This window comes from Choloepus didactylus, chromosome 25 (genome assembly GCF_015220235.1).
Source record: "Choloepus didactylus isolate mChoDid1 chromosome 25, mChoDid1.pri, whole genome shotgun sequence".
Classification (NCBI taxonomy): Eukaryota; Metazoa; Chordata; class Mammalia; order Pilosa; family Megalonychidae; genus Choloepus; species Choloepus didactylus.
The window spans coordinates 8,554,379-8,581,420 of record NC_051331.1 but is presented as its reverse complement, the minus strand read 5'-3'; the positions used below and the strand labels follow the sequence as shown (position 1 = coordinate 8,581,420).

At 59.0% G+C, this 27,042-nt stretch overlaps 1 protein-coding gene across 3 annotated transcripts; it reads right to left on the bottom strand.

Annotated features, from left to right (window-relative positions):
• Window positions 1-247: 247 nt before the first annotated feature.
• PKN1 (protein kinase N1) lies at window positions 248-26,152 on the bottom strand. Of its 3 annotated transcripts, none has more exons than XM_037818290.1 (22): window positions 25,995-26,152; window positions 20,090-20,393; window positions 18,144-18,295; window positions 16,232-16,367; window positions 13,820-13,965; window positions 12,934-13,147; window positions 12,064-12,249; window positions 9,999-10,108; window positions 9,763-9,906; window positions 7,247-7,322; window positions 7,010-7,151; window positions 6,834-6,921; window positions 4,834-4,913; window positions 4,676-4,751; window positions 4,498-4,589; window positions 3,175-3,351; window positions 2,032-2,094; window positions 1,859-1,935; window positions 1,489-1,631; window positions 1,078-1,185; window positions 903-983; window positions 248-531 (listed from the first exon to the last, which is right to left on the bottom strand). In XM_037818290.1, exons 1-22 carry the CDS (start codon window positions 26,013-26,015, stop codon window positions 328-330), a joined length of 2,820 nt encoding a protein of 939 aa, XP_037674218.1. In that variant the 5' UTR covers window positions 26,016-26,152; the 3' UTR covers window positions 248-327. The 3 variants fall into 3 exon arrangements, with proteins under 3 accessions (XP_037674218.1, XP_037674215.1, XP_037674217.1); XM_037818287.1 differs by having other exon boundaries at window positions 25,908-26,138; XM_037818289.1 differs by lacking the exon at window positions 25,995-26,152 and adding an exon at window positions 21,225-21,349.
• Between the last annotated feature and the right edge of the window lie 890 nt (window positions 26,153-27,042).

Here is a 27,042-nt window from a genome sequence, read left to right as displayed (position 1 = left end):
CAAGTCCTGCCCATCACAGACTCGAAACCCCAGTGTCCCCCCCACACAGCTCCGAGCCCCCTCCCATCGCGGCCTCCCCACGCCTGCCACCACGGACCCCTCCCTAGCCCCATCAGAACCCAGGGCGCCTCCACCTCACCCCCTACACCCCCTCGCCCACTGGATTGGCGCACCCCCTTCCCAACTCCCCCCAGCTCCGTGCATACCTCCCCCCACCCCCGTTACTGCGCGCAAGAAGAGGCATGGATGCGTGGACCGGGCCAAACCCCGAAGGCCTTTTTAAAAACTAAGAGCTCGGTGGGCGGCAGGGGTGGGGCGGGGAGGGGGCTAGCAGCCCCGGGCCACGAAGTCGAAGTCCCGGAAGGCCGCCTGCTCCGTGGCGGTGAGAGGCCGCGCGTCACGGGGCGGGCTCAGCGTGGGGGCCTCCCCGGTGAACTCCTCGTCGAAGTTGCTGACATCCGTGCGGCCCGACAGCGTGGGCACGAAGGGAGGTGGAAGGCGCCGGGCCAGCAGGGCGTCCCAGCCCAGCGACTGCGGGGAGTGCGGGGCAGGAGGGGTCATTATGGGGCGCGCGATCGGCCACCCCCTAGCCCCTTCCTCCGGCCCTCAGTGTGTGGGACACCATGACGGATCACAAGATGGACGGAAAGATGGACTCCTCCACTGGGCAGTACTCCCACTAGGGCGCCTGGGGTCGGTGTGGGTGTAGGAGGGTAAGCGGGGAAGGGGCTGGACAAGGAGAGAGGGGAAGGAAATGGGCGCACCAAGGGAAAGTGACAATATTAGGAATGACAAGGCGGGGGTGGGGGGTGGGCTTGGCATGAAGCAACCAGCCTCTTGGAGAAGACATGACCAGGTCCTTGGGGGGTGGGGGGTGCCCAGGTCCGTGGGGGAGACCTCACCCTGAAGAAGGGCTGTTTTTTCACATCCTCTGCGTCCCTCTCGCTGGACCCCAGTCTCCGTTCGGGATTACGCCGTAGCAGCTGGGGAAGAAAGCAGTGTCTTGGCGTCTGCCCCCCTCCCAGGCCCCAGAGCCCCTCCGCAGGGCTGCACCCCCATGTTGGAGGGAGTCCTCACCCTGCGCATGATGCCGATGGCTTCGGCTGACAGAAAGCGGGGATAGCGGACCTCGTCGTTGACGATGCTGTCGAACACCTCCTCCTCGTCGTCTCCTGGGAAGGGGGACTGGGGACAGGGAGGGCCGAGGTAGAATCAGGCCCCCTCCTGGGGTCCCACGAAGCCCGGCCCCACCCCCAGCCCTCTGGCAGGCGGTGCCCCTCGGCACTTTGACGTGGGTGGGCTGGCTTGCATGGGAGGGGAAGTACCCCCATTTTACAGATCCAGAAACTGAGGTCAGAAAAGCCAAGCCACCTGCCTCCAATGGCACAGCACATCGGCGGAGGCAGATTTTGACCCTCACCCAGCCGGGGGCACACAGGGGTCCCAGAGCCACGCGCCAGGACGGAGGGGAGCAGCCCAAGGCCTCACCTCCCCAACCAGCATCTCGTAGAGGAGCACGCCCAGCCCCCACCAGTCCACCGCGCGCGTGTAGGACGTGTCCGTCAGCACCTCAGGCGCCAGGAACTCGGGGGTCCCGCAGAACGTGCTGGTCCGGTCCCCATAGCCCATCCCTGGGGACGGCAGAGCCATGTAAGGTTATGCGGGAGAGTCTCATCTCTAGCCTAGCCTAGAAGAGGGAGTCCAGAGCCAAGCACGGTCGGGGGCTGGGGTGAGGTAGCTGCAAGACTTCAACGGGTCCTTCCCCGCTTTGTCTAACCCCCAAGCCCCTGGGATCCCAGTCCCTGCTGGACACATCAGGTCGGGTTCCCACCCCTCCTCCAGCCTCCCGCCCCCTCACCCTCCTTGCAGAGGCCAAAGTCCGCGATCTTGACGTAGCCCTCGGTGTCCAGGAGCAAATTGTCTAATTTCAGGTCCCTGTGGAGGGATAGGGAGTGGTGGAAGGAGAGCTGAATGGGGGGGGGGGGGGGGGCTGGGAACCCCAGTGGGCACTGGGCACGCGCGCACACACACCTGTAGACAATCTTGTGTTCATGGAGAAACTGCAGGCCCAGCACCACACAAGCCGAATAAAAGCTGCCGAGAGAGGCTGAGGTGAGGGGGCCAGGCCGCCTGGCAAGGAGCGGGGCATGGGATCCTGGCCCCCCCATCTTCCAAAGTTCCCCCAGTCCCCCAAACTCTAGGACGAGGCCGGCGCCGGGGGTGCGCCAGGGCTGAAGCCTGGGCGGGGCGGGCAGGGGACGGGGAGTGGGCGGGGCCGGGCCAGGAACGGGGGCGGGGCCAGGGCTGAAGCCTGGGCGGGGCGGGGCAGGGGGCGGGGCGTGGGCGGGGCCGGGCCAGGAACGGGGGCGGGGCCAGGGGTGAAGCCTGGGCGGGGCGTGGGCGGGGGCCTGACCAGGAACGGGGGCGGGGCCAGGGCTGAAGCCTGGGCGGCGCGGGCAGGGGGCGTGGCGTGGGCGGGGCCGGGCCAGGGCTGAAGCCTGGGCGGGGCAGGGGGGCGGGGAGTGGGCGGGGCAGGGCCAGGAACAGGGGCGGGGCCAGGGCTGAAGCCTGGGCGGCGCGGGCAGGGGGCGTGGCGTGGGCGGGGCCGGGCCAGGGCTGAAGCCTGGGCGGCGCGGGCGGGGCCGGACCAGGAACGGGGGCGGGGCCAGGGCTGAAGCCTGGGCGGTGCGGGCAGGGGGCGTGGCGTGGGCGGGGCCGGGCCAGGGCTGAAGCCTGGGCGGCGCGGGCAGGGGGCGGGGAGTGGGCGGGGCCGGGCCAGGAACGGGGGCGGGGCCAGGGCTGAAGCCTGGGCGGCGCGGGCAGGGGGCGGGGAGTGGGCGGGACCGGACCAGGAACGGGGGCGGGGCCAGGGCCGAAGCCTGGGCGGTGTGGGCAGGGGGCGGGGAGTGGGCGGGGCCGGACCAAGAACGGGGGCGGGGCCAGGGCTGAAGCCTGGGCGGTGCGGACAGGGGGCGGGGAATGGGCGGGGGCCGGACAAAGAAAGGGGGCGGGGCCAGGGCTGAAGCCTTGCGGGGGCGGGGAGTGGGCGGGGCCAGACCAGGAACGGGGGCGGGGCCAGGGCTGACGCTTGGGCGGTGCTGGCAGGGGGCGGGGAGTGGGCGGGGCCGGACCAGGAACGGGGGCGGGGCAGGCAGGGGGCGGGGCCTGGCTCACATGGCGCGCGGCTCCGAGAAGACGTCGCTGTGGATGTGCAGCATGAGGTCCCCGCCCGCCGAGTATTCCATCACGAAGCACACGTGCTCGGGCGTCTGGAAACAGCCGAACAGATTGACCAGGAAGGGGTGCCCGGCGCTGGTCACCGCCGCCAGGATCCGCTTCTCACACATCAGGCTGGGCGGGGTGGGGGGCCGGGGTCAGAGGCCGCACGGCCGCCCCCTACCCGCGGCCCCTACACGCTGCAGAGTTGAGAGCCCCCCTGGTTCTGCGTTCGGATCTCACTTTGCTGCCCAGCGCTGGCCAGTTGCTTAATATCTCAATGTCAGCAGCCTCCCTTGCCAAATGGGCACCCAGAATCCATCCCTACTCCTGCTAGGGCCCCCCCCCCCCCAACATCCAGCTGGGGTACTACCAGGAGTGAACACAAGGTACAGACAGATCAGAGCACCCCATCTCTCTGGCCAAGGATTGACTCTGGGATGGACAAGCCAAGCCAACGGGGCTCAATCCCAGGATTTCCGCTGGAATTTTTGAGGAAGAAGAGCTAAAGTTGGTGGGATGAGCCTGAAGCTGCTGGGGTGGGGTAGAGTCCCCAGGAGGGGGTTGCAAGCAAAGCCACCCACACAGTGAAAAGCAGAACAGAGAGGCAACTTCATCTGAGCACCTGGATACAGCCATGCCTGAAGGCTTCCCATCCCTGGACTTTCCCAGTTCATACCAATAAATTCCTTTATTTGTTTAAGCGTGTTTGAGTCAGGTTCCTGATTAATAAAAGGATGTCGGGAGGACTGGGTATAATCTCAGCGTCTCTACCCAGTGCTTTACAGGTCCCAATGCTTTAGATGCATCCTGACATTTGATCTACCTGACAATCCTGCAAAGAGGCATAATTGCTCCCCTTTTCCAGATTGGGAAGCTGAGGCTCAGAGGGTGAAGTGATTTCCCAGTATCCCCGAGCACGCTGTTGGCAGAGGTGGGACTCCAACCCAGCCCCCCTGACCCCAAAGCAGAGGCAGTTCAGGCCCTGCTGCCTACTGGCTGTGGGATCCTGGACAAATTCCTCAACCTCTCTGTGCCATTAGCAGAAAGGGGGACAAGGACAGCATGTTTCTTATAGGGCTGCTGTGGGGAATAAGTTACTGAAAGTAATGCATTCAGAGGGCGCTTTAGAAGAGTGGTCATTATTTTAAAGACTAGCTTGATAAGGAGAGTCGATTGTTACGAGTCAGTCTCACGGCAGCTCCAAAGAGGGGGCTGTTCTGTCCCCATCTCCCACAAGAGAAGACCAAGGGCCCCAGAGGGCCTGGGCAGGGTCCCCACCTCTCCACCTCATCTCGGGCCACGATATCCCCTTTCTTCAACGCCTTGATGGCGAACAGCTCCCCGCTGGGCCGGAATTCAGAGAGCAGAACCTGGAATCACAGTGGGTAAAGTGGCCTTACCAGCCAGCCCAGGGGCCCAGGGCTCTGGACTGTCAGCCCCCCAACCCCCAGCTCACCTTCCCAAAGTGACCCCGGCCCAGCACCGCCAGGAACTTGAAGTCCTCGAGGGTCAGGGGCGACTTCCTCAGAGGGCTGTGGAGAGAGGACACTGGTGGGGACAGGGGGCAGAGGACGGGGGCTGTGGGCAGGGGAGGGCTGGGGCAGGGGGCATCACCTGCACAAGGCAGGGCCTGGGGTCTCCTGGGTCTCTGAAGACGGCTCGGGAGTGATGGGAGGTTCCCGGATCGGGGAACTCTGCAGAGAGGAAAGAAGGTCAGAGGGAGGGAAGCAAGAGGGGTGCCCTAAACACAATGTCCCCCCCCGCCAAGGCCCTGCATGAACTCCCCTGTCACCTCTCGGTCCTCAGATCTCCCCTACTCACCCCCTCACTCGCTGCCCTTCAGCTATTCTGTTCCCCTCACTGTTCCCTTGAACACACCAGGCACAGTCCTACCCCAGGGCCTTTGCAAAGGCCATTCCCGCTGCCTACAACTCTTTTCCCAGATGCACACAAGGCTCCACCCTCATCTCCCAAGGCAAGTCAGCTGGCCACCTTATTAATAACACAACTCTCTGCACACTCTCATCCCCATCCCCACTTGATTTTTCCCACGTTCTAAATATTTCCATATTCTAAATACATTTTATCATCTACCTACTTATTTTGTTAATTGGCATGTAGTACTTAATTCTCTGTAGTGCACGCATGTATAACTGAAAAGCACCAAACTATTTTTTATTGCCCGTAATTTTATTATGCGGCACACCTTATATTATTTTACAAGCCAATGTCCTTTTAAAGTAGGCTGGATGCTGGCAGGAAATGATGATATACAATTTCTTCTAAGGTGCAAACTAATCTTTCAAGTGGAAAAGAAATTACTCATTGGCCCATCTCCCTCCTCCTACAAGAAGGTACTAGAGAGAAAAAGTCAATCCAGGCAAACAGATGGGAAGCCAATCACCCTCCCCAAAGCCATTAGAGATTTTGTGGATATCTTTCTAGATTCATTTCTATATTCACATGAGCAAAAATGCTGGTACAGGCTCCATTTTTTTTCCCACCCACTATTGACGATATTCTAATCTTGCATTTCTCATATGACAGTTTATCTTGGAAATCCTTCTACACCAGCACACAAAGATCTGCTTGGTTTTTAACAGCTGTGAATTCTTCCATATTGTCATTTATTTAGCACCAGCTCCTATTGAGGGACCCTGAGAATGCTTCCACTCTTTCAGCCACACCGAGCCACTACAGTGAACATCCAGAATACATGTATTTGCACATGTGTGCAAATGTCTAGGAGAGGAATTGCTGGATCAAGAGAATGTTCACTCTTAACTCAGTCCCCATCACCAAATCACCTCTCAAGGGGATGCACTGATTCACGCACTTCTGCCAAAGTGCCTGTTTCCCCACATCTTCCCCAGCACTGGGTGTTATTAAACTTTTGATTTTTTTTTTTTTTTTTGTCAATCTCAAAGACACCTCATTTCATTTAATCCCCCAAAGCATATGTTATTATTATTTCCTTTTTTTTTTCTCAAATGGGGCATAAAATACCTTCAGCGCAGTGTGCAAGGGGGCAAGCTCTCATATATCTGTCCCCTCAGTAACCGTCAGCTAGACCAGCAGTTGGCCAATTCTAGCTCGCCGACTGTTTTTGTGCAGCTAAGAATGGGTTTTCCACTTTCCAATGGTTAAAAAGAATCACAAGGAAAACCATACTGCCCGGCACATGAAAATTTAAATGAAATTCAAACTTTGGGTATCTATCAGTAAAGTTTTGCTGGAACCCAGCCACACCCCAATTGCCAGTGGTTGCTTCTGTGCAGCAGTAGCAGAGATGGCAAGTGGGGACACAGAACCTCCTGACTGGCCAAGTTGAAAATATTGACTCTGTCTTACTTTACGGAAAACGTCTGCTGCCCCGTGACCCGGGCAGGCTCCCCTGGGCCCTATGCCATCAATATCCTCCGCTCAGAGGTTACTGCTCTCTTGACTTCTATCATTGACAGGAGTTTTCAACCAGGAGCCCGATGGACAGAGCGGCAAGGCTCTTTGCTACAGGTCACGCAAGGAGGTGGCAGTGCAGGCCGCCTGGCTCCTGAGGGCACATTTTTAACCAAGGTCAAGAGCTGGAGCCAGGGGAGAAGAAGGGGGATGCTCACCAGGCTCAACGGGCTGGAGAGAAGACCTGGGGGGCTCTTCTGGGGTGAGCTGTCGGCCCCAAGGTTCAGCTTTTCCACAGAGATGTCACTGCCAGAGGGGAAGAGGGCATGCCTGGGGAGCGATGCAGCGGTGGGGGGCGCGGCTGAGGACCCCAGGGCCCTCCCTCCCTCCTCACCCTGTGGGCCGGGTCTCGGGTCCCGGAGACACCCCGGGACTGAAGCTGCCCACGGCCGTGGCGTTGGGAATGAGCCTCCGAAGCAGCCGCACCCACGTGGCGACGTCAATGTTCATCTGCCTGGCACGCTGGAACGCCTTCCCTGGGGGCACGGGGTGGGGTGGGGAGCAGGCGTCACCCTCCGTGACCCCGACCAGGAACCCCTGGCCTCACCCCAGGCCTGGCCCACCCCCTCACCCTGCTGCTTGGAGAAGATTTTCTTCTGCCGTTGGAGCCGGGGGATTCTCTCAATGACTGGGTTCCGGAAGGTGACCTGGGGAGGGGAGAGAAAGTAAGGACCCTTTGCCTGCCTCTGGGCAGCTTGGCATGGAAGTGTTGGAAGCATAAGGGTGCATGCCCCAATATTTGGGGGTTCAGATTCCTCTGCAACGTATCTGACCCTAGAATACTATGGGATGTTATGCAAAGGTCATGAAACCAATGCATTGCTAATGGAACCGGCTTCTGGAGCGTCATCTTGGAAAGGCAAGAAGCAGGCAACCAGCCCCTCCTCCATGGGGTAGGGAGGGTGTGCTGGTTTGGATGTACTATGTCCCCCAAAACACCATTATCTTTGATGCAGTTCTTGTGTGGGCAGGAAACGTATTTGTGTTGATTGGATTGGAGACTTTTGATTGGATGTTTCCATGGAGATGTGATCACTCAGCTGTGGGTGGGATCTTTCATTGGATGGTTTCCATGGAGGTGTGGCCCCGCCCATTCAGCATGGGCCTTGATTAGTTCACTGGAGCCCTATATAAGCTCAGACAGAAGGAGCGAGCTTGCAACAGCCAAGAGGGACACTGAAGAATGCACAGGAGCTGAGAGAGGAGCTGCAGCTGAGAGACAGTTTGAGGACGGCCTTTGAAAGCAGACTTGCTCCGGAGAAGCTAAGAGAGGACAAACGTCCCAAGAGCAACTGACAGTGACATTTTAAAGAGGATCTGTGGCTTAGAGAGGAATGTTCAGGGAGAAAGCCATTTTGAAACACAACCTGGGAGCAAGCAGACGCCAGCCATGTGCCTTCCCAGCTAAGAGAGGTTTTCTGGACACCATTGGCCATCCTTCAGTGAAGGCACCCAACTGTCGATGCACTACCTTGGACACTTCATGGCCTTAAGACTGTAACTGTGTAACCAAATAAACCCCCTTTATAAAAGCCCATCCATTTCTGGTGTTTTGCAATCTGGCAGCATCAGCAAACTAAAACAGAGGGGATCTCTGATCCGTCAAGGTTTATATCCAAATCTAGCAAATGGTCCTACGTTATCTAGTGCTCTGCTTCTCCAAGTGCAGTCCCAGACCAGCATCAGCTGGGAACTTGTGGGAAATGCAGATTCTCAGGCCCCACCTCTACCCACCGAATCAGAAACGCAGGGGTTCAGGACCCAGTCCTCTGCTTCAACAAGCCCTCCAGGAGGGGTGCTAGTGCCACCCACAATTGGAAACCACTGGTCTACTCTAATTCTCGCAACTCAAATGCATCTTCCAGAAGGCGTGAAAGTTACAGAAAAGCAGTCTGAGGTGGTCGCCACTAGCCACACACGGTGACTTAAAATTAAATCAAGTAACATTAGGGAAAATTCGAACTTCGGTTTCCCAGTCCTCGCCACACTCACACACCTCGTGGCTACCATATTGGATGGCGCAGCCACAGACAGCACTCATCCACTGTAGGTTCATCCACAACAGAAACATAGAAGGTTCCGTGGGATGACGATTTGTGGAAGGCAAAAGAATAAAACAGAAGGCTGGAAGTAAACCTTGTGGGTAGGTGAGCAGGAATAATTCAGAATTTGCCCCCCTGCCCCGGGCCACCCACCACCACCCACTGCCAGCCACCACTTGGTTTTGGATAGTTTTCCTAACGGATCTCACCACCCCATCATTTGAAGTTAGCCCTTCTCTCTGCTTCTTTCTTCCTGGGATTCTTGATTATCAGATCATGTAAGAATTTCTGCATGGGGATAGGGGCATGAGGAGATATATATATATATACAAAACGGGGCACGTGTGTACATTAGGGCCAAATTTAAAGAACTGTGAAAGAGAATTTTGTTTAAAAGAGGAGGCTGGTCACTTTCTTGGTGCCTCAGTTTCCTTCTCTGTCAAAGATGACGAATAACAGGCCCTGCTTCACTGGGCTGCTGTGAGAATTGGTGAGTTGAAGTCCGTAAAGCATTTAGGACAGGTCCTGGCTGGTACAGAGGCTGACTGGGGTTCTCAACCAGGGGACGTGCGGCAACGTCTGGAGACATTTTTGGTCCTCATGACTGGGGGTGGGGAGGCCACGGATTCTGCTGAACACCCTACAGTGCACACAACAGCCCCCTCAGGGAGTGAGCCAGCCCTGAAGGTCTGTATCACCATGTGTGGGAGACCCTGACTTTGGCCTTGGCCCTGATGCCACTGCAGAAGGAACCCATCCCTCCTCAACTGTTGCTCCCACAGCAACCTCTCTGACAGGACACCCAGTTTTGCTTTCTTTTCCTTTTTCTGGTATGATAAAATTTTGTGATTTTTTTTTTTTTTTTTAATATCCTGCCTCGGAACAAAACTAATCCCAGCCTAAATTGTGTCACTGATATGGTTGATGATATTGTATTTTTCTATCAAGGTTCAGAGACCAATGAAAAAACCTATTCTAGAAAATTGAGGATGAGGGAGGCAGGACTCCTTTCTCGGGGGTCAGAGGTCAGGGGTCAGGGCCGTACCTCGGCCACCAGGCAGCCCTGGGGTTCCATGTCCAGCTGTACTTCATGCCTCTCATTGTCCAAGAAATCCTCTAACTTCAGGAATTTCAGGGCGCACAGGCCCCGCTGATCCCTCCAGAACACGGCCAGCTCCAGTTCTCGAGCCTCGAGGGAGCGGAAGGGGGACATCACTTGGGGTGCCTAAGACCCAGAACCCCCTCCCCCTCCAAGCCCCATCGTGCCCCGACCCAGCTCACCCTCTCCAGCTCCAGAGTGAAGCTCTGCTCCCAAGCGTTGGGGCCACACGGCTTCCAGGACGTCTGTCCCACCACTGTGTTATCCAGCTTGAGTACAGTGCTCACCTCACCTGGGATGGGGGAGAGATACGGAGGACAGTCAGAAATTGGGGGGGGGGGGCTGCCTCTGGTTTCTAGTTAAAGAAATCCTCCCCTAGCCACTGTGCTGGTTTGAACATATTATGTCCCCCCGAACGCCATTATCTTTGATGTAATCTTGTGTGGGCAGACGAATCAGTGTTGATCAGATTGTAATTCATTGAGTGTTTCCGTGGAGATGCGCCCCACCCAACTGTGGGTGATGACTCTGATCGGATAATTTCCATGGAGATGTTACCCCACCCATTTAGGGTGGGTCTAAAATAAATCACTGGAGCCATATAAATGAGCTGACAAACAGAAGGAATTAAGTGCAGCTGAGAGTGGCATTTTGAAGAGGAGCTACAGCCAAGAGGGACACTTTGAAGAATGCACAGAAGCTGAGAGAGTAGCTGCAGATGAGAGACAGTTTGAAGACGGCCATAGAAGGCAGGATCTTGCTCCAGAGAAGCTAAGAGAGGACAAACACCCCAAGAGCAACTGAGAGTGACATTTTTGAGGAACTGCAGCCTAGAGAGGAACGTCTTGGAAGAAAGCCATTTTGAACCCAGAACTTTGGAGCAGACGCCAGCCACGTGTCTTCCCAGCTAACAGAGGTTTTCCGTACACCACTGGCCATCCTCCAGTGAAGGCACCCGATTGCTGATGTGTTACCTTGGACACTTTATGGCCTTAAGACTGTAACCGTGTAACCAAATAAACCCCCTTTATAAAAGCCAATCCATTTCTGGTGTTTTGCATTCTGGCAGCATTAGCAAACTAGAATACCCACCCTCTCCACAAAAACATCCAGCTAGGCTATTGTGTCAAAGCTTGTTTTGCCCAATCCACCACCAAATGATTGTGTATGGTGTGAGATAAGGATTGAAATTCACTTATATTCCATATGGAAATCTCGGTAATGCACTAAGTATTTACTCTAGAAAAACATATGTAGGTGTGTATCAGAAGACACACACATGAAGCATACATAATAGCCCCAAATTAGAAAAATCCCATGTCCATTAACAGAACTCATCTATTCATTTGTGACATTGTCTTATTAGGCTGGACTATGAAATTGCAGATAATCAACTATTTTTTACCTAAAAAAAAAAACTGGCAATTTGATATGGCTTAATCTAATACAGTAGACTATTAAACCATAATGAAAATGAATGACTAGGCAAATTCATAGAGACAGAAAGCAGATTGGAGGTTATCAGCAGCCAGCAGGGAGGGGAACAGGGAGTTATTACTTAACGGGTGAGAGAATTCTCTGAGGGGTGATGCAAAAGTTTTTGAAATAGTGGCGATGGTTGCACAACAATGTGAATTTAAGTAATGCCACTCAAAAACAATTAAAACTGCAGATTTTGTGTTATATATATTCTACCACCCTACATTTTTTTAAAATGAATGAATGATATTGCTTAAGCTGATGACATGGATGACTGTCACAAACAGAGTTGAATGGAAGAAGCTAGTATCATGAAATATGTCCCATGAAATTCCAGTGATACAAAGTTCAAACACCAGACAAAATCCAACTGTATTGTTTGGAGATGCATACATGGCTCCAAAAACTATAAAGAAAAGCAAGGAAATGCAAATCCTAAAAGTCAGAAGAATGGCTACCTGTAGGACACAGAGAGGGGCTGGGATTGGGGAGGGGGCTGGGTTCACAGAGAGGGGCTGGGATTGGGGAGGGGGCTGGGTTAGGGGAGGGGGCTCCAGGGAGCCGGCAGTGTGCTATTTCTTGATCTGAGTGGCGGGAAGGCTGGTGTTTGCCGTACTGCTATTCTCTGTTCTGTGCACTCTATTCCCATATGTATGTGTTAGTTTTTATTTTTTTTTTATGTGTTTGTTTTTAAAAGGGTTATGAATGGGAAGCACCCCGAGACCCCCAGCCCACCTCATCCCTCAAGGACCCGCGAGGCCCACTCACTGGCGTTTTCGGGTTCTGCTTTGACACTGCTCCGGCCGCTGAGGCTTCCACTTCGGCTGTAAATCCCTCGGGCTGGGCGGCTCAGGAAGGCGGGGCGGCTGTCGGGGCCCCCCGCCGAGGATGAGGGGTTCCAGGGGATGGTCTCTGAGAGGTCCCTGCAGCCCACCACACGCACCTCCAGGGTCCCTGCAGGCGAAGCGAGGGTGCCCGGAAGTGACCAGTGGGCAAAGTGGGTGCAGGTGGGGGGCAGCCAGGGGAGGGGGTGAGGGCAGGGGGCCTGAGGCAGTGACGGCTGTGCCCGGAGGTGGGAAATATTATGAGAGATCTGGGGGGGCCGAGGCAGGGGTGGACAGGCTAGGGAGGGGGTCCGGATGCTGCGGATTAGGGACAGAGGAGATTAGGGGCGGAAGACTGGGCTCCGGGCAAGGGGGTGCAGCATAGGACTGGGGAAGTCCGGGGTGGCATTGGGCAGGTTGATCTGGGGTCTCGGGTGGGGCTGGGAGGTCTAAGGAGGATGGGGCTGGCTGACTTGGGGGCTCGGAGGTCCAGGGCTCCACGGGTCTGGCTGCAGTTGTGAGGGTGGGGGGCGGCGCTGGACTGGTAACAAGCACAGTCTGGGTGTGTGGGTGTGGACGGGGCGGGGCTGGGGCAGGCGGTCCAGGGTTCATGGAGCTGAACGGCCTGAGGAAACGGGGTCTGAGACTAGATGGGTGGGGTAGATGGGGTGCAGCAGGATGGGAGCCCAAAGCTGGGGAGAGAGGAGAGCTGGGGCTGTGGGGAGCAGCGATCCGGGATAAGAGGGCAGAGGCCTGGGGGCCCGGGGGCCCAGACTACCAGGGGCGGCGGCGGGTCTCCGGGCTGCAGGCCCACCTGTGAGCGGCGCCGGTTTGCACAGCGTGCTGTAGTGCGTGGCGGGGAAGGGCCCGGCCAGTCGGGCGCTGAAGGCTGCCGAGGAGGCCGCCACGAGCTCCTCGCGCAGCAGCCGCCCCTTGGGGTGGTCGGCGGGCAGCTCCCCGAGCCGCCGCTCCAGCGACTCCCGCAGCAGCCCCAGCTTCTGGTTGGACTCGGTCAGCTTCTCCTGGGCCTGAGGCGGACGGGGCGGGGCCCGGCTGCAGGTACTGACGCCCCGCCCCCAGCAGGTTCCAGGCCCCGCCCCCAGACTGGCGCAGTCCTACCCTGAACCCCCTTTTCCTGGAGGCCTGGACCCCAAATCATCTTAGGGCTCCCCCAAAACTTCGTTCCTTGTCAAGGGGTTGCCCTTGGAGCCCCACCTCACCCAGGGATTCCCCGAGGCCCCGCCCCACTGAAATCCCGCCCCCACCAAGGCCCCGCCCATCGCAGCTCTACCCCAGTGAGGCTCCGCCGCTGCAGAGACTCCTCCCCTAGAGGCCCCGCCCCCGAGGCCCCGCCCCTGGGTCCCCGCCCCCACTAAAGCCCCGCCTCTCGCAGCTCTACCCCAGCGAGGCTCCGCCGCTGCAGAGACTCCTCCCCTCTAGGCCCCACCCCCTCGAGGCCCCGCCCTGGAGCCCCGCCCCCACTAAGGCCCCGCCTCTCGCAGCTCTACCCCAGCGAGGCTCCGCCGCTGCAGAGACTCCTCCCCTCGAGGCCCCGCCCCTTGAGGCCCCGCCCGTGGAGCCCCGCCCCCGCCAAGGCCCCGCCCATCGCAGCTCTACCCCAGCGAGGCTCCGCCGCTGCAGAGACTCCTCCCCTCGAGGCCCCGCCCCCGAGGCCCCGCCCCTGGAGCCCCGCCCCTCACCTCGCTGACAGCCCGGCGGTCGGGGGCCTTGGCTGCGCTGAGCAGGCGCAGGACGTTCTTGGCGCCCTCGGCCACCGCGTGCTCCACTCGGAAGTGGTGTCGCAGCTCCTCTATGCGCAGCTCCACGGCCCCCAGGTCCGGGGCCCCTGCGGGCGTGGCACTCGGGGCAGTGAGGCACCTGGGACCCAGGCCCCCCAACCAGGTCCCAGGCCCTGCCACATGTGCCCCCGGGCAGCAGGGTGCCAAGGTAGCCAAGTGTCTACCAAGGGGCCGACGTGGTGACACAGTGACACGGTCACCACAGGCGGTTGGTGCAGGCGCCCCCCCCCACACACACACACACGGTCACTCTGATGCAAACACGATTGCCGGAGGGACAGGCCCAGGGACAGGGCTGGCAGGCACACCACCAACGCAGGTGTGTGACAGACACACATCATGGTCCCGCTCCCTCCAGGTGGCTGTCACGGGGACAGGATCAGGCATGTTGTGAGAAAGCATGTGGGCACCAACTCCCTGCCACACACGGGCACACAGTGACAGCTGGCGTGATGCCCATACCGGGAGCACTGTCGCCACGGACACAGGGGCACAGTCACACTGTCACACAGACACTGACACACTTCACTCCCCAAATGGTCACAGGGATGCCCGGGAGTGGGTGGATAGCACAGGGATGCAGACACGCTGTCAGACGAAGCTGCCAGCGTAGGGCACTGATACACAGGCAGCATCACGCTGCCACCTGCGGGGCCACAGCAACACAGTCACTGTCACCCAGAGGAACACATCACCCAGAGGGACACAGCAACACAGTCACTGTCACCCGGAGGAACACATCACCCAGAGGGACACAGTGACCCATCACTGTGTCACCCAGAGGGACACAGCAACACCATCACTTTGTCACCCAGAGGAATACATCACCCAGAGGGACACAGTGACATCCTCACTCTGTCACCCAGAGGGACACAGCAACACCATCACTTTGTCACCCAGAGAAACATAGCAACACCATCGTGTTGTAACCCAGAGGAATACAGCGACACCATCACTCTGTCACCCAGAGGGACATGTCACCCAGTGACACCATCATTCTGTCACCCAGAGGGACATGTTACCCAGAGGGACATAGCAACACCGTCACCTCTGCACAGGGACACTGTCCTGGGGTCAGTCTCCCTGTCCTCACTCAGACACAGCCCTGCCATCCCCTGGGCACACGGACACATCATAGAAGCAAAAGCTCACAGTCACAAGAACACACACCCCCTTACGCCTGAGCAAAGGGTCAAGAAGAGGGGCCCAAACCCCCGGGCCCGAACCCCATCCTCGGGAGACCCACAAGGGCACGGTCACTCTGCCACGTGGACACGCCGCAGAGAGGCTGTGAGCTCCTGGGACAGTCTCGTCCTCTCCAACGACCTAGACTCACGTTCTGGCTGTTGGTCACAGAGAGCCGTGCTCACAGGTGCGTGACCCAGAGGCCCCGGCACTCGGACAGCCAGAGGCTTCCACACACTTACAGGGGCAGAGCCACACCATCGCCACGGTTGCGGTGTCACCCGGAAGCACGGGGACAGGATCCTCCCATCACGCACAGATCCCGGGAAGCCCACGTGGATATCCGCAGCTCACGGACACGCATGCATCGCCGCCGGTTACAAAGTCCCACCAACACGGGACAGCCCCGCACCTCGCACGGTGGCACAAACCGCCACACGGTCAAGGTCACGGTTACATTGGCGCACACACCAGTGGCACGGACCCCGTCACCCCTGTCCACAGTACACCAAGACGTTGTCCCAAACTCCAGCTGGCGATCTCAGCACGTCACAGGACACCCCACACATCCATGAACACAGATGCATGCACGGACCGCACTGCGTCCCCCAAAAAGACACTCAAGGTCTGATCCCCAGTCCTGGGGAAGTGACCTTATTTGGAAATAGGGGCTTTGAAGATGTGATCTGTTAAAGCCACCTGAGGGTGGAGGCTGGGATTGGAGTGACGCAGCCACAAGGATGGCCGGGAACCCCCAGAAGCTAGGACACCTCCACTCCAAGGCAACCATCTATTCCCGGCACAGCAAACTTTTTCCATAAAGGGCCAGACAATAAATATTTTTGGTTTTGCAGGCCAGAGCATCTGTCACTGCTCCTCAACTCTATCCTTGTGGCCTGAATGCAATCGAGTACACGAATGGCCGTGGCGGTGTGCCAATAAAACTTTATTGCAAATCAAAAGTGGCAGGCAGGATTGGACCCGCGGCCGCATTCTCACCAGACTGCTGATCTAGTCTGAACACAGTATGGGACAAAATGAGAAGCCGAGGCCCAGAGAGAGTCAGGAATAGATGGCAGCAGTGCAGGGCGGAATGCAGGCTGGGCTGTCTCAGGGCGAGGGGCTCACCTGGGGTTTCATCGGCGGGGGCCTGGCTCTCCAGCTGGCCAGCCTGCAGTGCCCGGCGGAGCTGCATCCGGATGATGTCAATCTTGGTCTTACTGTCCTGCAGCATCTGCTGGGCCGTCAGTAGCAGTTTCCGGTCCTGAAGGCAGAAGTGCAGCATGAAGGGACAGCTGGGCGGCCAGGGGTTCTGACCCACCAGCCCTGCATCCATGCTGTGCAGGGCAACCATGATGGAAACGGTCAACACGTTCCCAGGTGGACGGGCGTAGCAGCCAGTGTTCAGATCCCAGCTCTGCACTTACTGCTGTGTGACCCTGGGCAAGCCGCTCGACCTCTCTGGTCCTTGGTTTCCCCATCTGCAGAATGGGGGGGTACTGACGGTGCCAAGCCCCGCCTAGCACACAGCAGGTGCTGCTTCTGCCAGGATGGCACACACATGGGTCAGTCAGTGGTTCCCATGGAGGGTACAGCCCTGCCCACAGCCATGAGGATGGGTCTCTGAGGGTGACTGGGAGGTCGGGTGTGAGACAGTCTAGTCTGCAGAAAGTGGGGGGCCAGGCATCCCCGTGGGAGGGCCATGAGCAGGCACCATCTAAGACCCCATGTGTGCACAAGTGCTGGGATTTTTCTATGCACTCTGTACTGTGTTTCCACTTGGATACAACATCACAAGACATTTATGCGGAGATCATGCATGTTCAATAGGGGGCCATGTCACCCCCAAGGGGGTGGAAATTCATCCTTGGAAGGTGAAAGCTCTTACTCTTTTCTGTGTATTAAGCACAGATAAACTACAGTCCAAGACAGACAGCTTATCTGAAGGATTACAATTTTACGGGGTGTAAGAAGCGCACGTGGTGGTATTAGGTGTTCAAGAAATGCAATGCATAAAGCCTACGCTCAAGTATTCAGAAAGCATATTGACAGACAGACAGATGGATAGATGGAGAGACAGATGAACTGACAGCTGGATGGATAGATAGAAGAGTAGGGCAAATGTGGCAAAATGTTAAAATTGGTGAATCTGGGTATCTGGGGGCAGGGATGAGTTCTCCTACTGGGTTGTTTTTGTAACTGTCCCATAGGCATTTTTTCACGGTGTGGTGGTCAAACAAAATGTGTACACGCATGTTCATAGGAGTATTATTCACAATTGCCCAAAGATGGAGAGAACCCAAGTGTCCACGAGCAGATGAACGGATAAACAAAATGGGGTCCATCTGTACAACGAAATATTCTTTGGCCATAAAAGGAATGAAGTTTTGATCCATGCTACAACACGGATGAACCTTGAAAACATTATGCTCAGATAAAGAAGCCAGACATAAAAGGCTGGAATATTTTATGATTCCATTTATATGAAATGTTTGGAATCGGCAAACCCATAGAGACAGAGAACAGATTTGAGGTTGCCAGGGGCCGGGGGTGGGGGGAACGGGAAGAGACCTCTAATGGGCCTGGGTTTCTTTTGGGGGTGATGAGAATGTTCTAGAACTAGATAGAGGAGGTGGTGGCACAATAATGTGAAAGTGTTTCAATGCCATGGAATTGTCCACTTTCAAATGGTCACAATTTTTTACAATAAAAAATCTCGGCCACAGTCTTTCTGACATCACCCCTACTGCCCATATGTGAGCTGCCTGTCTCCAAGTCACCGGGTCAGCCCCTCTGTCCGCAACCTGGAGGGTCCCAGCCTCCCCTGGGGGCAGCTATAAGTGGGCATGGGTGTGTGCAAGTGTGTGCATATATGAGTGCATGGGTGTGTGTGCGTGTGGGTGTGGATGTGTGAGTGTCGTGTGGCTTATGTATGCACACGTGGGGTGTGAGTGCATGGTGCATACAGGTGCGTGCGTGCAGGGTGTGTGCACACACGTGTGTGTGCGTGTTGGTGCGTGCGTGCACACGCGGCCCCCACCTTGGTGCTGCCGTTGCTGTACGTCTGGATCATGTTTTCGGCCCCCTGCTTCACCTTCAGCTCGATGGCCAGCTGCTTCTCCAGGCCAGCCACTCGGCTCAGGCTGGTGGCCGAGCAGGCCGGGCCGCCCGCTCCCGGGGAGTGGGGGGCATCTGGAGGGGGCGAGAAGGAGGGTGTCACCACGGCTCCCAGCCCTCCCCCGGGGCTCAGCGCCAGCAGACAGGCCGGCGGGGGACATCAGGGCCTGGAAGCTTCCAGCCACCCCCAACCCTCCCAGGGAATGCCCCCATCCCAAATGGCATGATCCAGCACGAGTAAGCACGGAGTGTCTCCGGGTGGGTGTGAGCTCCTGGGCGTGGATTTGAGTGTGTACGGGAATCCCAACAGGTGCACGAGTCCTCAGGGGTTAGCGTGACTGTGTGTGAGTGATTCTGGGTGTGAGGAGGTCTGTGTGTTTTCCTCCAAGTGCTTGTGTAACCGGGAGATGTCAGGTGATAGGACAGTTGTGAGATGCCAAGTCTCCGGAGACTGGGGGGCAGGGGGAGGTCCAGACTCGGACTGTTGGCTTTGCTCCTTCTCTATGCCTCTCAGTGCTGATGTGACACTGTCGGGCCCCGGACAGTGACGTGTTGGTGGGACGGGTGGTGGCGTCAGCGACACGGACCCTTCGGGGGTTCTCTGACTGCAAATAACTCTCTGGCTGTGGAAGGCAGGAAGTGTCGGGCGGCTGTATCACTGGGGGTTAGCTTGACCACGTGTAAGAGTTTTGGGTGTTTTCTCGGTGTTGGGATTGAATGCGGGTGAGCCTCAGGGTACAGGTGTACCTCTGGATTTCAGTGTTTGCCACAACTGTATTACAAGACTTGATGTTGGGGTGACCACGTGTGTCTCTCTGGGGCTCAGTGGACCTGGTGGTGCATGTCTGGATGTCGGGGTGACCACGTGTGTCTCTCTGGGGCTCAGTGGACCTGGTGGTGCATGTCTGGGTGTCGGGGTGACCACGTGTGTCTCTCTGGGGCTCAGTGGAGCTGGTGGTGCATGTCTGGGTGTCGGGGTGACCACGTGTGTCTCTCTGGGGGTCAGTGGAGCTGGTGGTGCATGTCTGGGTGTCGGGGTGACCACGTGTGTCTCTCTGGGGGTCAGTGGAGCTGGTGGTGCATGTCTGGGTGTCGGGGTGACCACGTGTGTCTCTCTGGGGGTCAGTGGAGCTGGTGGTGCATGTCTGGGTGTCGGGGTGACCACGTGTGTCTCTCTGGGGGTCAGTGGAGCTGGTGGTGCATGTCTGGGTGTCGGGGTGACCACGTGTGTCTCTCTGGGGGTCAGTGGAGCTGGTGGTGCATGTCTGGGTGTCGGGGTGACCACGTGTGTCTCTCTGGGGGTCAGTGGAGCTGGTGGTGCATGTCTGGGTGTCGGGGTGACCACGTGTGTCTCTCTGGGGGTCAGTGGAGCTGGTGGTGCATGTCTGGGTGTCGGGGTGACCACGTGTGTCTCTCTGGGGGTCAGTGGAGCTGGTGGTGCATGTCTGGGTGTCGGGGTGACCACGTGTGTCTCTCTGGGGGTCAGTGGAGCTGGTGGTGCATGTCTGGGTGTCGGGGTGACCACGTGTGTCTCTCTGGGGGTCAGTGGAGCTGGTGGTGCATGTCTGGGTGTCGGGGTGACCACGTGTGTCTCTCTGGGGGTCAGTGGAGCTGGTGGTGCATGTCTGGGTGTCGGGGTGACCACGTGTGTCTCTCTGGGGGTCAGTGGAGCTGGTGGTGCATGTCTGGGTGTCGGGGTGACCACGTGTGTCTCTCTGGGGGTCAGTGGAGCTGGCGGTGCATGTCTGGGTGTCGGGGTGCCCACGTGTGTCTCTCTGGGGGTCGGTGCGGCTGGCGGTGCACTTCCGGGGGTGGGCCCGGCAGTGGGGGTGACGGCATGCCCCACGCTCCCCGGCAACCCCAGCTCACCGCAGATGGTGGCCGCAGGGTCGGGCAGCACCACGTGGGCGTGCAGCTCCTGCAGCTGCTGGTGCAGCAGCTCGAGGCGGCGCGTGGAGCCCCGCAGCAGCCCCTCCACGGGCCCGAGGCTGCGGCCCAGGTCGGTGGTGGCGCGACGCAGGTTCTCGGCGCCCTCCTTCAGCTTCAGCTCCTTGCGGATCTCCCGCCGCAGGCGCTCCCGCTCCAGCTCCAGCTGCTGCTGCACCCCGGGGGCCGCCAGGTCCGCGCCCGCCAGGCCCAGCTGCTCCAGCAGCGACCAGCTGCGCGGCTCGCTCTGCGGGGGGACAGGGCGGGGTCAGGGGCCGGGAGGGCTGCCCCTGCGTCGGGCCTCCCAGAGACGGAGCCCCTCCAAAACTGCGAGGTGAGGGCAGGGCCCCGTCCCCCCAGACGACAGCCCCTGCCCTCTCCTCCCCAGAGCCCCGTTTCCTTTTCTCTGTCTCCAGGCAGCAGGACTCCGGGGGGAGGCTCCACCACCCAGCGCGACCCCTACCCCCAAAAGAAGCAGGTGCCAGGGCAGGCCTATCTCCCCTCTGCTGTCCCCCAAACTAGGAGGTCCTGAAAACAGGCTCCATCTGCCCTCAACTGTCCCCCAAACTAGGAAGTGCCGAGAGCAGACCCCGTCTCCCCTCAAGTGTCCCCCAAATTAGGAGGTGCCGAGAGCAGGCCCCATCTCCCCTCAAGTGTCCCCCAAACTAAGAAGTGCCGAGAGCAGACCCCGTCTCCCCTCAAGTGTCCCCCAAATTAGGAGGTGCCGAGAGCAGGCCCCGTCTCCCCTCAACTGTCCCCCAAACCAGGAGGTGCCGAGAGCAGGCCCCGTCTCCCCTCAAGTGTCCCCCAAACTAGGAGGTGATGAGAGCATCCCCGTTTCCCCTCCACCCGACTTCTACACCTGAGACCCTGTAGAGTGGAGCCAACCTCCTCCCCCTCTGTCTCCGCAGCCCGGGAGCCCCGAAGGGCCCCAAATCTTTTCTTCCTCCAAAATGAAGACTGTGAAGCCACGGCGCCATCCCCTCTTCTGTCCAAAACCTGGCGGTCTGGCGGGCAGGGCCCGTCTCCCACCCACCCCGGCCTGCCCCGCCAGCCCCCGCGGGGACTCGGGCCCCACCTCCAGCTCCTGGTGGGAAGGGGGCTCGGCCTCCGCCATCCTGGGTCCGAGGTGTGCACCCCGCCCTCTTCCTGAGCCCGGGCCCTGCCGGGGCCTCTCGCCCGCCACTTCCTCTTTCCTGCCAGTTCCCGGCAGCCCCCACGGCCAGCGGGCCAGCCCCAGGGCGCCAGGGCATCTCGGGGACCTTCCTCACGACCCCAGCCCAGGGCTCAGCCTGCTTTCCCGAGGCACCCCGGCGGGCACCTGTGGGCACCCCCCATGCCACTGGTGTGTACGTGACGAGAGGCTTCCCCCAGTGTGCACAGGCTCCCATGACTTGGGTGGGTGCACGCTCTCACGTACCAATAGGCAGATACACGAGAGGCTCACACGCGTGTGCATGCCCCCACATTTACAGGTGTGCACGGAACATGGACTCATGTGTCTGTGCACACTCCCACCTCTATGAGTGTGTGCATGCAACACGGACTCATACATGTGTGCATGCTCCCACCTCCACGGGTGTGTGCACGGAACACGGACTTATACGTGTGTGCACGCTCCCACATCTATGGGTGTGCATGGAACACAGATTCACACATATGTGCACGCTCCCACCTCTAGGGGTGTGTGCACAGAACACAGACTCACGCGTGTGCACGCTTCCACATCTATGGGTGTGCATGGAACACAGATTCACACATATGTGCACGCTCCCACCTCTAGGGGTGTGTGCACAGAACACAGACTCACGTGTGTGCATGCTCCTACATCTATGGGTGTGCATGGAACACAGACTCATATGTGCGTGCATGCTCCCACTTCTACAGTGTGTGCACAGAACACAGACTCATACATGTGTGCACACTTCCACATCTATGGGTGTGCATGGAACACAGATTCACACATATGTGCATGCTCCCAACTCTACGGGTGTGTGCAAAGAACACAGACTCACATGTGTGCATGCTCCTACATCTATGGGTGTGCATGGAACACAGATTCACACATATGTGCACGCTCCCACCTCTAGGGGTGTGTGCACAGAACACAGACTCACGCGTGTGCACGCTTCCACATCTATGGGTGTGCATGGAACACAGATTCACACATATGTGCACGCTCCCAACTCTACGGGTGTGTGCAGAGAACACAGACTCACGTGTGTGCATGCTCCTACATCTATGGGTGTGCATGGAACACAGATTCACACATATGTGCACGCTCCCACCTCTAGGAGTGTGTGCACAGAACACAGACTCACGTGTGTGCATGCTCCTACATCTATGGGTGTGCATGGAACACAAACTCACATGTGTGTGCATGCTCCCACTTCTACGGGTGTGTGCACAGAACACAGACTCATACATGTGTGCACGCTTCCACATCTATGGGTGTGCGTGGAACACAGACTCACATGTGTGCATGCTACCACATCCATGGGCGTTCATGGAACACGGACACACACGTATGTGCACAAAAAACAGACTCACTTCTGCGTGCATGCCCCCACACCCATGGCTGTGCACATGGGACAAAGATTTCAGGTGTGGGCCCACTCCCGCACCTCCCCTACGTACACTTCTATGCACTTGCCCGAGAATACTTTCATGGACACCCTCAAACCTGTACACACTCCCACCAGCCCATGTGGACGCCACCCACACATACACACATTCCCGCACGCTCCCCGAGGCCCCCCGGCCTGCCCACACTCCCACGGGCCTCCAGCCCTGCTGACACCTGCACGTGTCCCCGCAGCCAGACGCTCTGGCCTGCCCCTTGTCCCCAACTTCCCCTTCTGGGTCAGGACAGCAAGTGCTGCAAAGACCAGGCACTCCTCCTGCAGGCCCAGGACGTCCTGACTTCCTGCCTCTTCCCAGTCCGGCCACCCGCACCCTGCTGCTGCTGATTACAGCTCAGAGGACAGCGGGGCCACCCCGAGGCCACACAGCGAGAGGATGGCACCAGGGGCTGGGGCATGGGCTACCCAAAACCGCACACCACCGGCTGAGCACAGGCTAGTGGTCGAGTATGACTATTCCTCATAGCAGTTACTAGAAGCTTCTCCCAGATCAACTAACACTACTCCCTGAGGCAGGTGCTATCACCCCACTTTCCATATGAGGAAACTGAGGCCCAGGGAGTCATAGCACTTGCTCCAAGGGCCCACAGCCACAGGAGGCAAGGCTGGGAATTAAAACAGAGGCGTCCTGCAGCCAAGCCCCAGCCAGGGCTCAGCATAGCGCCAAGTGCCCCGTCAGCTGGGGGCACCCATTTCACAGGTGAGAAAAGCCATCAGCAGCAGCCCCTGACGAACCCTAGCAGCTGACATTCTTCTCCCCACTCTACAGGTGAGGAGACTGAGGCTCAGAGAGGTTATAGCAACACTTTGCAGCTGGGCAGGGGAAGAAAATTTCATGCCCACCCCTGGGGGTATTTGGCTACGTCTGGAGACATTTTTGGATTCCATGACTGGGGGTGGGGGCTGCTACTGGCATTTAGTGGGTCAAAGCCAGAGAGGCTGCTCGACATCCTACAATGCCCAGGACAGCCCCCGATGATGAAGAATGACCCAGCTCCAAACATCGGTGGTGCCCAGGCTGAGAAACCCGGTGTCAATTATTCAGGAAAAAAAATTGAGTTTGGTCCCTGGCTCACACCACGCGCCAGAATAAATTCTGTCTTACACAGTGAGACAGTATGAACCTCTGGGATAGACCTGCTCTGTCCCTCGCCACTCCACTTGTGTTTTTAAAGTGTACAGAATCACAGGATGTGGATAAGTCTGATACTTACGGGACGCAAGGCCTCTTGGGGGTCAATGAGATCCTCTAACCCAGAGGTTCTCTATTGGGGCAATTCTGTTCCCAGGGGACATTTGGCAGTGGCTGGAAACAGTTTGGGTTGTCACCCTGGTGGTGGTGGTGGGAGGGGGCAGGGAAGGGTGCTCAACACCTGACAGTGCTCACGACAGACCCCACCACAGAGAAAGACCTGGCCCCAAACGTCAGCAGTTTCCCCTGAGTGGGAACCCCTGGATGAGAGTGTAACGACTTGACAGCACCCCATATGCCGAGTCCTGGCCTGGTCAGCTAGCAGGCCCTTCACAAATACCCTCCTTAGCCCCATTTTCCCGATGGCAGGTCCAAGGCTCAGAGAGGCCAAGACACTGGCCCCAGGGCACACAGCGAGCAAGTGACAGCGCTGGGGTTTCAACCAGACTCCACTAATACTACCCCCTCCCCAACCAGCACCCCCATCACTCCCACCCCAGGCAGGCAGAGCAGGGGAACAGCAAGGAGCAAGGCCAGCTCAGACGGGGAAAGTCCAGGCACTGGGGAGGGACAGCCTCTCTGGGCCCCACCTCTGGGCAGCTGATGCCTGAGAAAATGCCGAGCAGGGAGGGAGAAAGTCTGGCCTCCTGGGTCCACCTCCCTTGGGTGACTCACTCCCACCCCAGGGAGAGAGGTCACCTGAGGGCCAGCAAGGAGAACCCAGGAATTTAAGGGGCCTGGCCCGGCCTCGGAGAATGCCTGCTTCCCAGAGCAGCCGGGGACCAAGACCCCTGTGTCCGGAGATTGCAATGCCTTGGGCGTTTCCGGAATGTGGACAGGACATCCGTTTGCCGGACACAGAACAGACAGGCACACGTCGGGAAAGACAGAGGGACAGGGCAGCAGGACCAAACAGCCACGGGGAAGGCAGAAATAGGAGGGGAGCACAGAGCAGGCTAGAGTTCGGAAGGAGCGGATCACAGCCTCGTCTGGTCCACACGTGGCACACACTTCACGTGCATGCACCTGGGGGGTTCCTACACAGCACCCCCACCCCGACCCTGGGCCGGGGTGGGGGGCGAGGCAGGGACCGCGTCCACCCCCACCCCCAGGTCTGACCTTGTGTGTTCTGCAACACCAGATACGCCCAGCTCCTCGGCAAGGCTGGCAGGCCATCAGCAGGACTGGGGGTGGGGGGCATGGGAGGTCACAGGGGAGACAGAGGGGACGGGGCGGGTGCAGAAGGAGACGAGAACTCAGTTACAAAGAGACCACGGAGGAGTGATCAGATGGTGGAACGCCAGTGGGGACACCAGAGGCACTCGGATCTGGGTCAAGGAATCCAAGGAAGGTGGGAGGTCACCTGCCCTGCTTGTCCAGGCACCGGTGTCAGAGAGGCCAGGGCAGTGTTAGGCTGGTGCCGGTCACAGGTATGGGAAAAGGGGAGTTTGGGGGGGTACCCCTGGCGCCCACAGGCAGGTAGGAGACCCGGGTATGGTGGATCTCTGGCCTGTACACCCCTGCCCAGCCCACTTGGGATAAGGGAGAAGCTCCCACCTGTAGCCTGGAGAGTGGGAGTGGGGGGGTCACCCGACCTAATGAGGTGACGCCGGGACTTCTGCCAACAGGTGCTAATCGGGCCGGCGTCGGGGCCATCATAAATGTCAGTCCGGAGGCGGAGGGCCGCTGGAGATTGGGCCCCGGGCCCCGCGCCAGGCACCTGCCCCAGGTGGAACCGCACCTGCCGGGAGCCGCGCGCCGGGGAGAGGAGCGGACGGGGGACAGGGGATGGGACGCGCAGCCATGCCCCTGACACCCCGCGTCGCGCCGTCGCCGCGCCCCCTCCAGTTCTAGGGAGGAGCCGGGCTCGGGGGCGCGGCGGGGGCTGCCCGGCCCTGGCTGCACCCCATCCTCCTGCCGTCCGTACCTCCACCTGCCGCGATGGGGGGGGGCCGGGCTGGCTCCGTGGTCGCGGCCGGGGGTCCCCGGGGGCGCCGGCCGCAGGTGCGCCTACCTGCACCGCGTCGCTGGCCATGTCCTCGCGCCGCCCGCCAGGGGTCCCCGCGCGGAGGGAGGGGCCGGCCGAGGAGCGCGCGTGCGCCCGGGCGCGGCGGGGAGGGGGGCGCGCGGCCCGCTCCGGCCTGCTCGGCTGCGGCCCCGCCTGGCCCGGCCGCCGCGTCCGCGCGCCGCGCCCTCCGGCCCCAGCGGCCGCCCGGGCCCGCTCACGTGACCGCGAGGTCGGCGCCCGGGGGGCGGGGCGAGGGGCGCGGCTACCGGCCTGCAGGGCACCCCCCGCCCCGCGCCCTGGCCTCCCTCTGGAGCCCCCCCGTACTGGGCCCCAAGAAACCCTCCCCCAGGCCCCAAGAAAAGAACGAGCCGCGTTACAGCGGGGAGGGGAGGAGGCCTTTGGGGATCCCGGGACCCCCCAAAACTCCACCACCCACTCTGCGCCCCGGCCTCCTACACCTCATTGGGCCCCCAAAATCTCTCCCCCCACCAGCCCCAAGAAAAGAACGAGCCGCGTTACAGCGGGGAGAGGAGGAGGCCTTTGGGGATCCCGGGACCCCCCCAAAACTCCGCCCCCCACCCCGCGCCCGGCTTGTTTCTGGATCCACCCACCCCACCCCACCCGGTGCTATTTGAACGCGCGGAAACCTCCTCCCGCCCCATCCTCCGGTCCCAAGAAAAGAATGAGCCACGTTAACGAGGGGAGGGGCGGAGGCGTCTGGGGCTCCTAGGAAGCCCTTCCCCAAAAAATAAGCCAAAACAACTCACCCCTTTCTCCAATTGCGAAGTCAGGCCTCCTGAACCCCGGATTAGGCGCGTGGGGTTCAAGGGTATCGGAACTTCCCCATTGTCTGGAGACAGAGGGGTGTTCGAAGCCCCACGCCCCAGGCCTTGGGGGACGCCCCAAACCCCCAAAAGCGCCTCAAATGTGAAACGGGAAGGAATTACCCACCCCTCTAGGGTTGTTGAAATTAATCGGGAGAGTGGAGAGCGAAAGCGCTGACAACAGTGCCGCGCACACAGCAGGCGCTCAATAAATGTTAGCAGCCGTCATT

Coding starts and splice junctions, on each gene's coding strand:
- PKN1 (XM_037818287.1), bottom strand. CDS start 26,015: ATGGCCAGCGACGCGGTGCAGGTAGGCGCACCTGCGGCCGGCGCCCCC. Junction 4,914..6,833: donor TCTCCAGCCCGTTGAGCCTG/GTGAGCATCCCC, acceptor TCCTCTCTGCAG/AGTTCCCCGATCCGGGAACC. Junction 2,095..3,174: donor TTCTCGGAGCCGCGCGCCAT/GTGAGCCAGGCC, acceptor CTCTCTCGGCAG/CTTTTATTCGGCTTGTGTGG.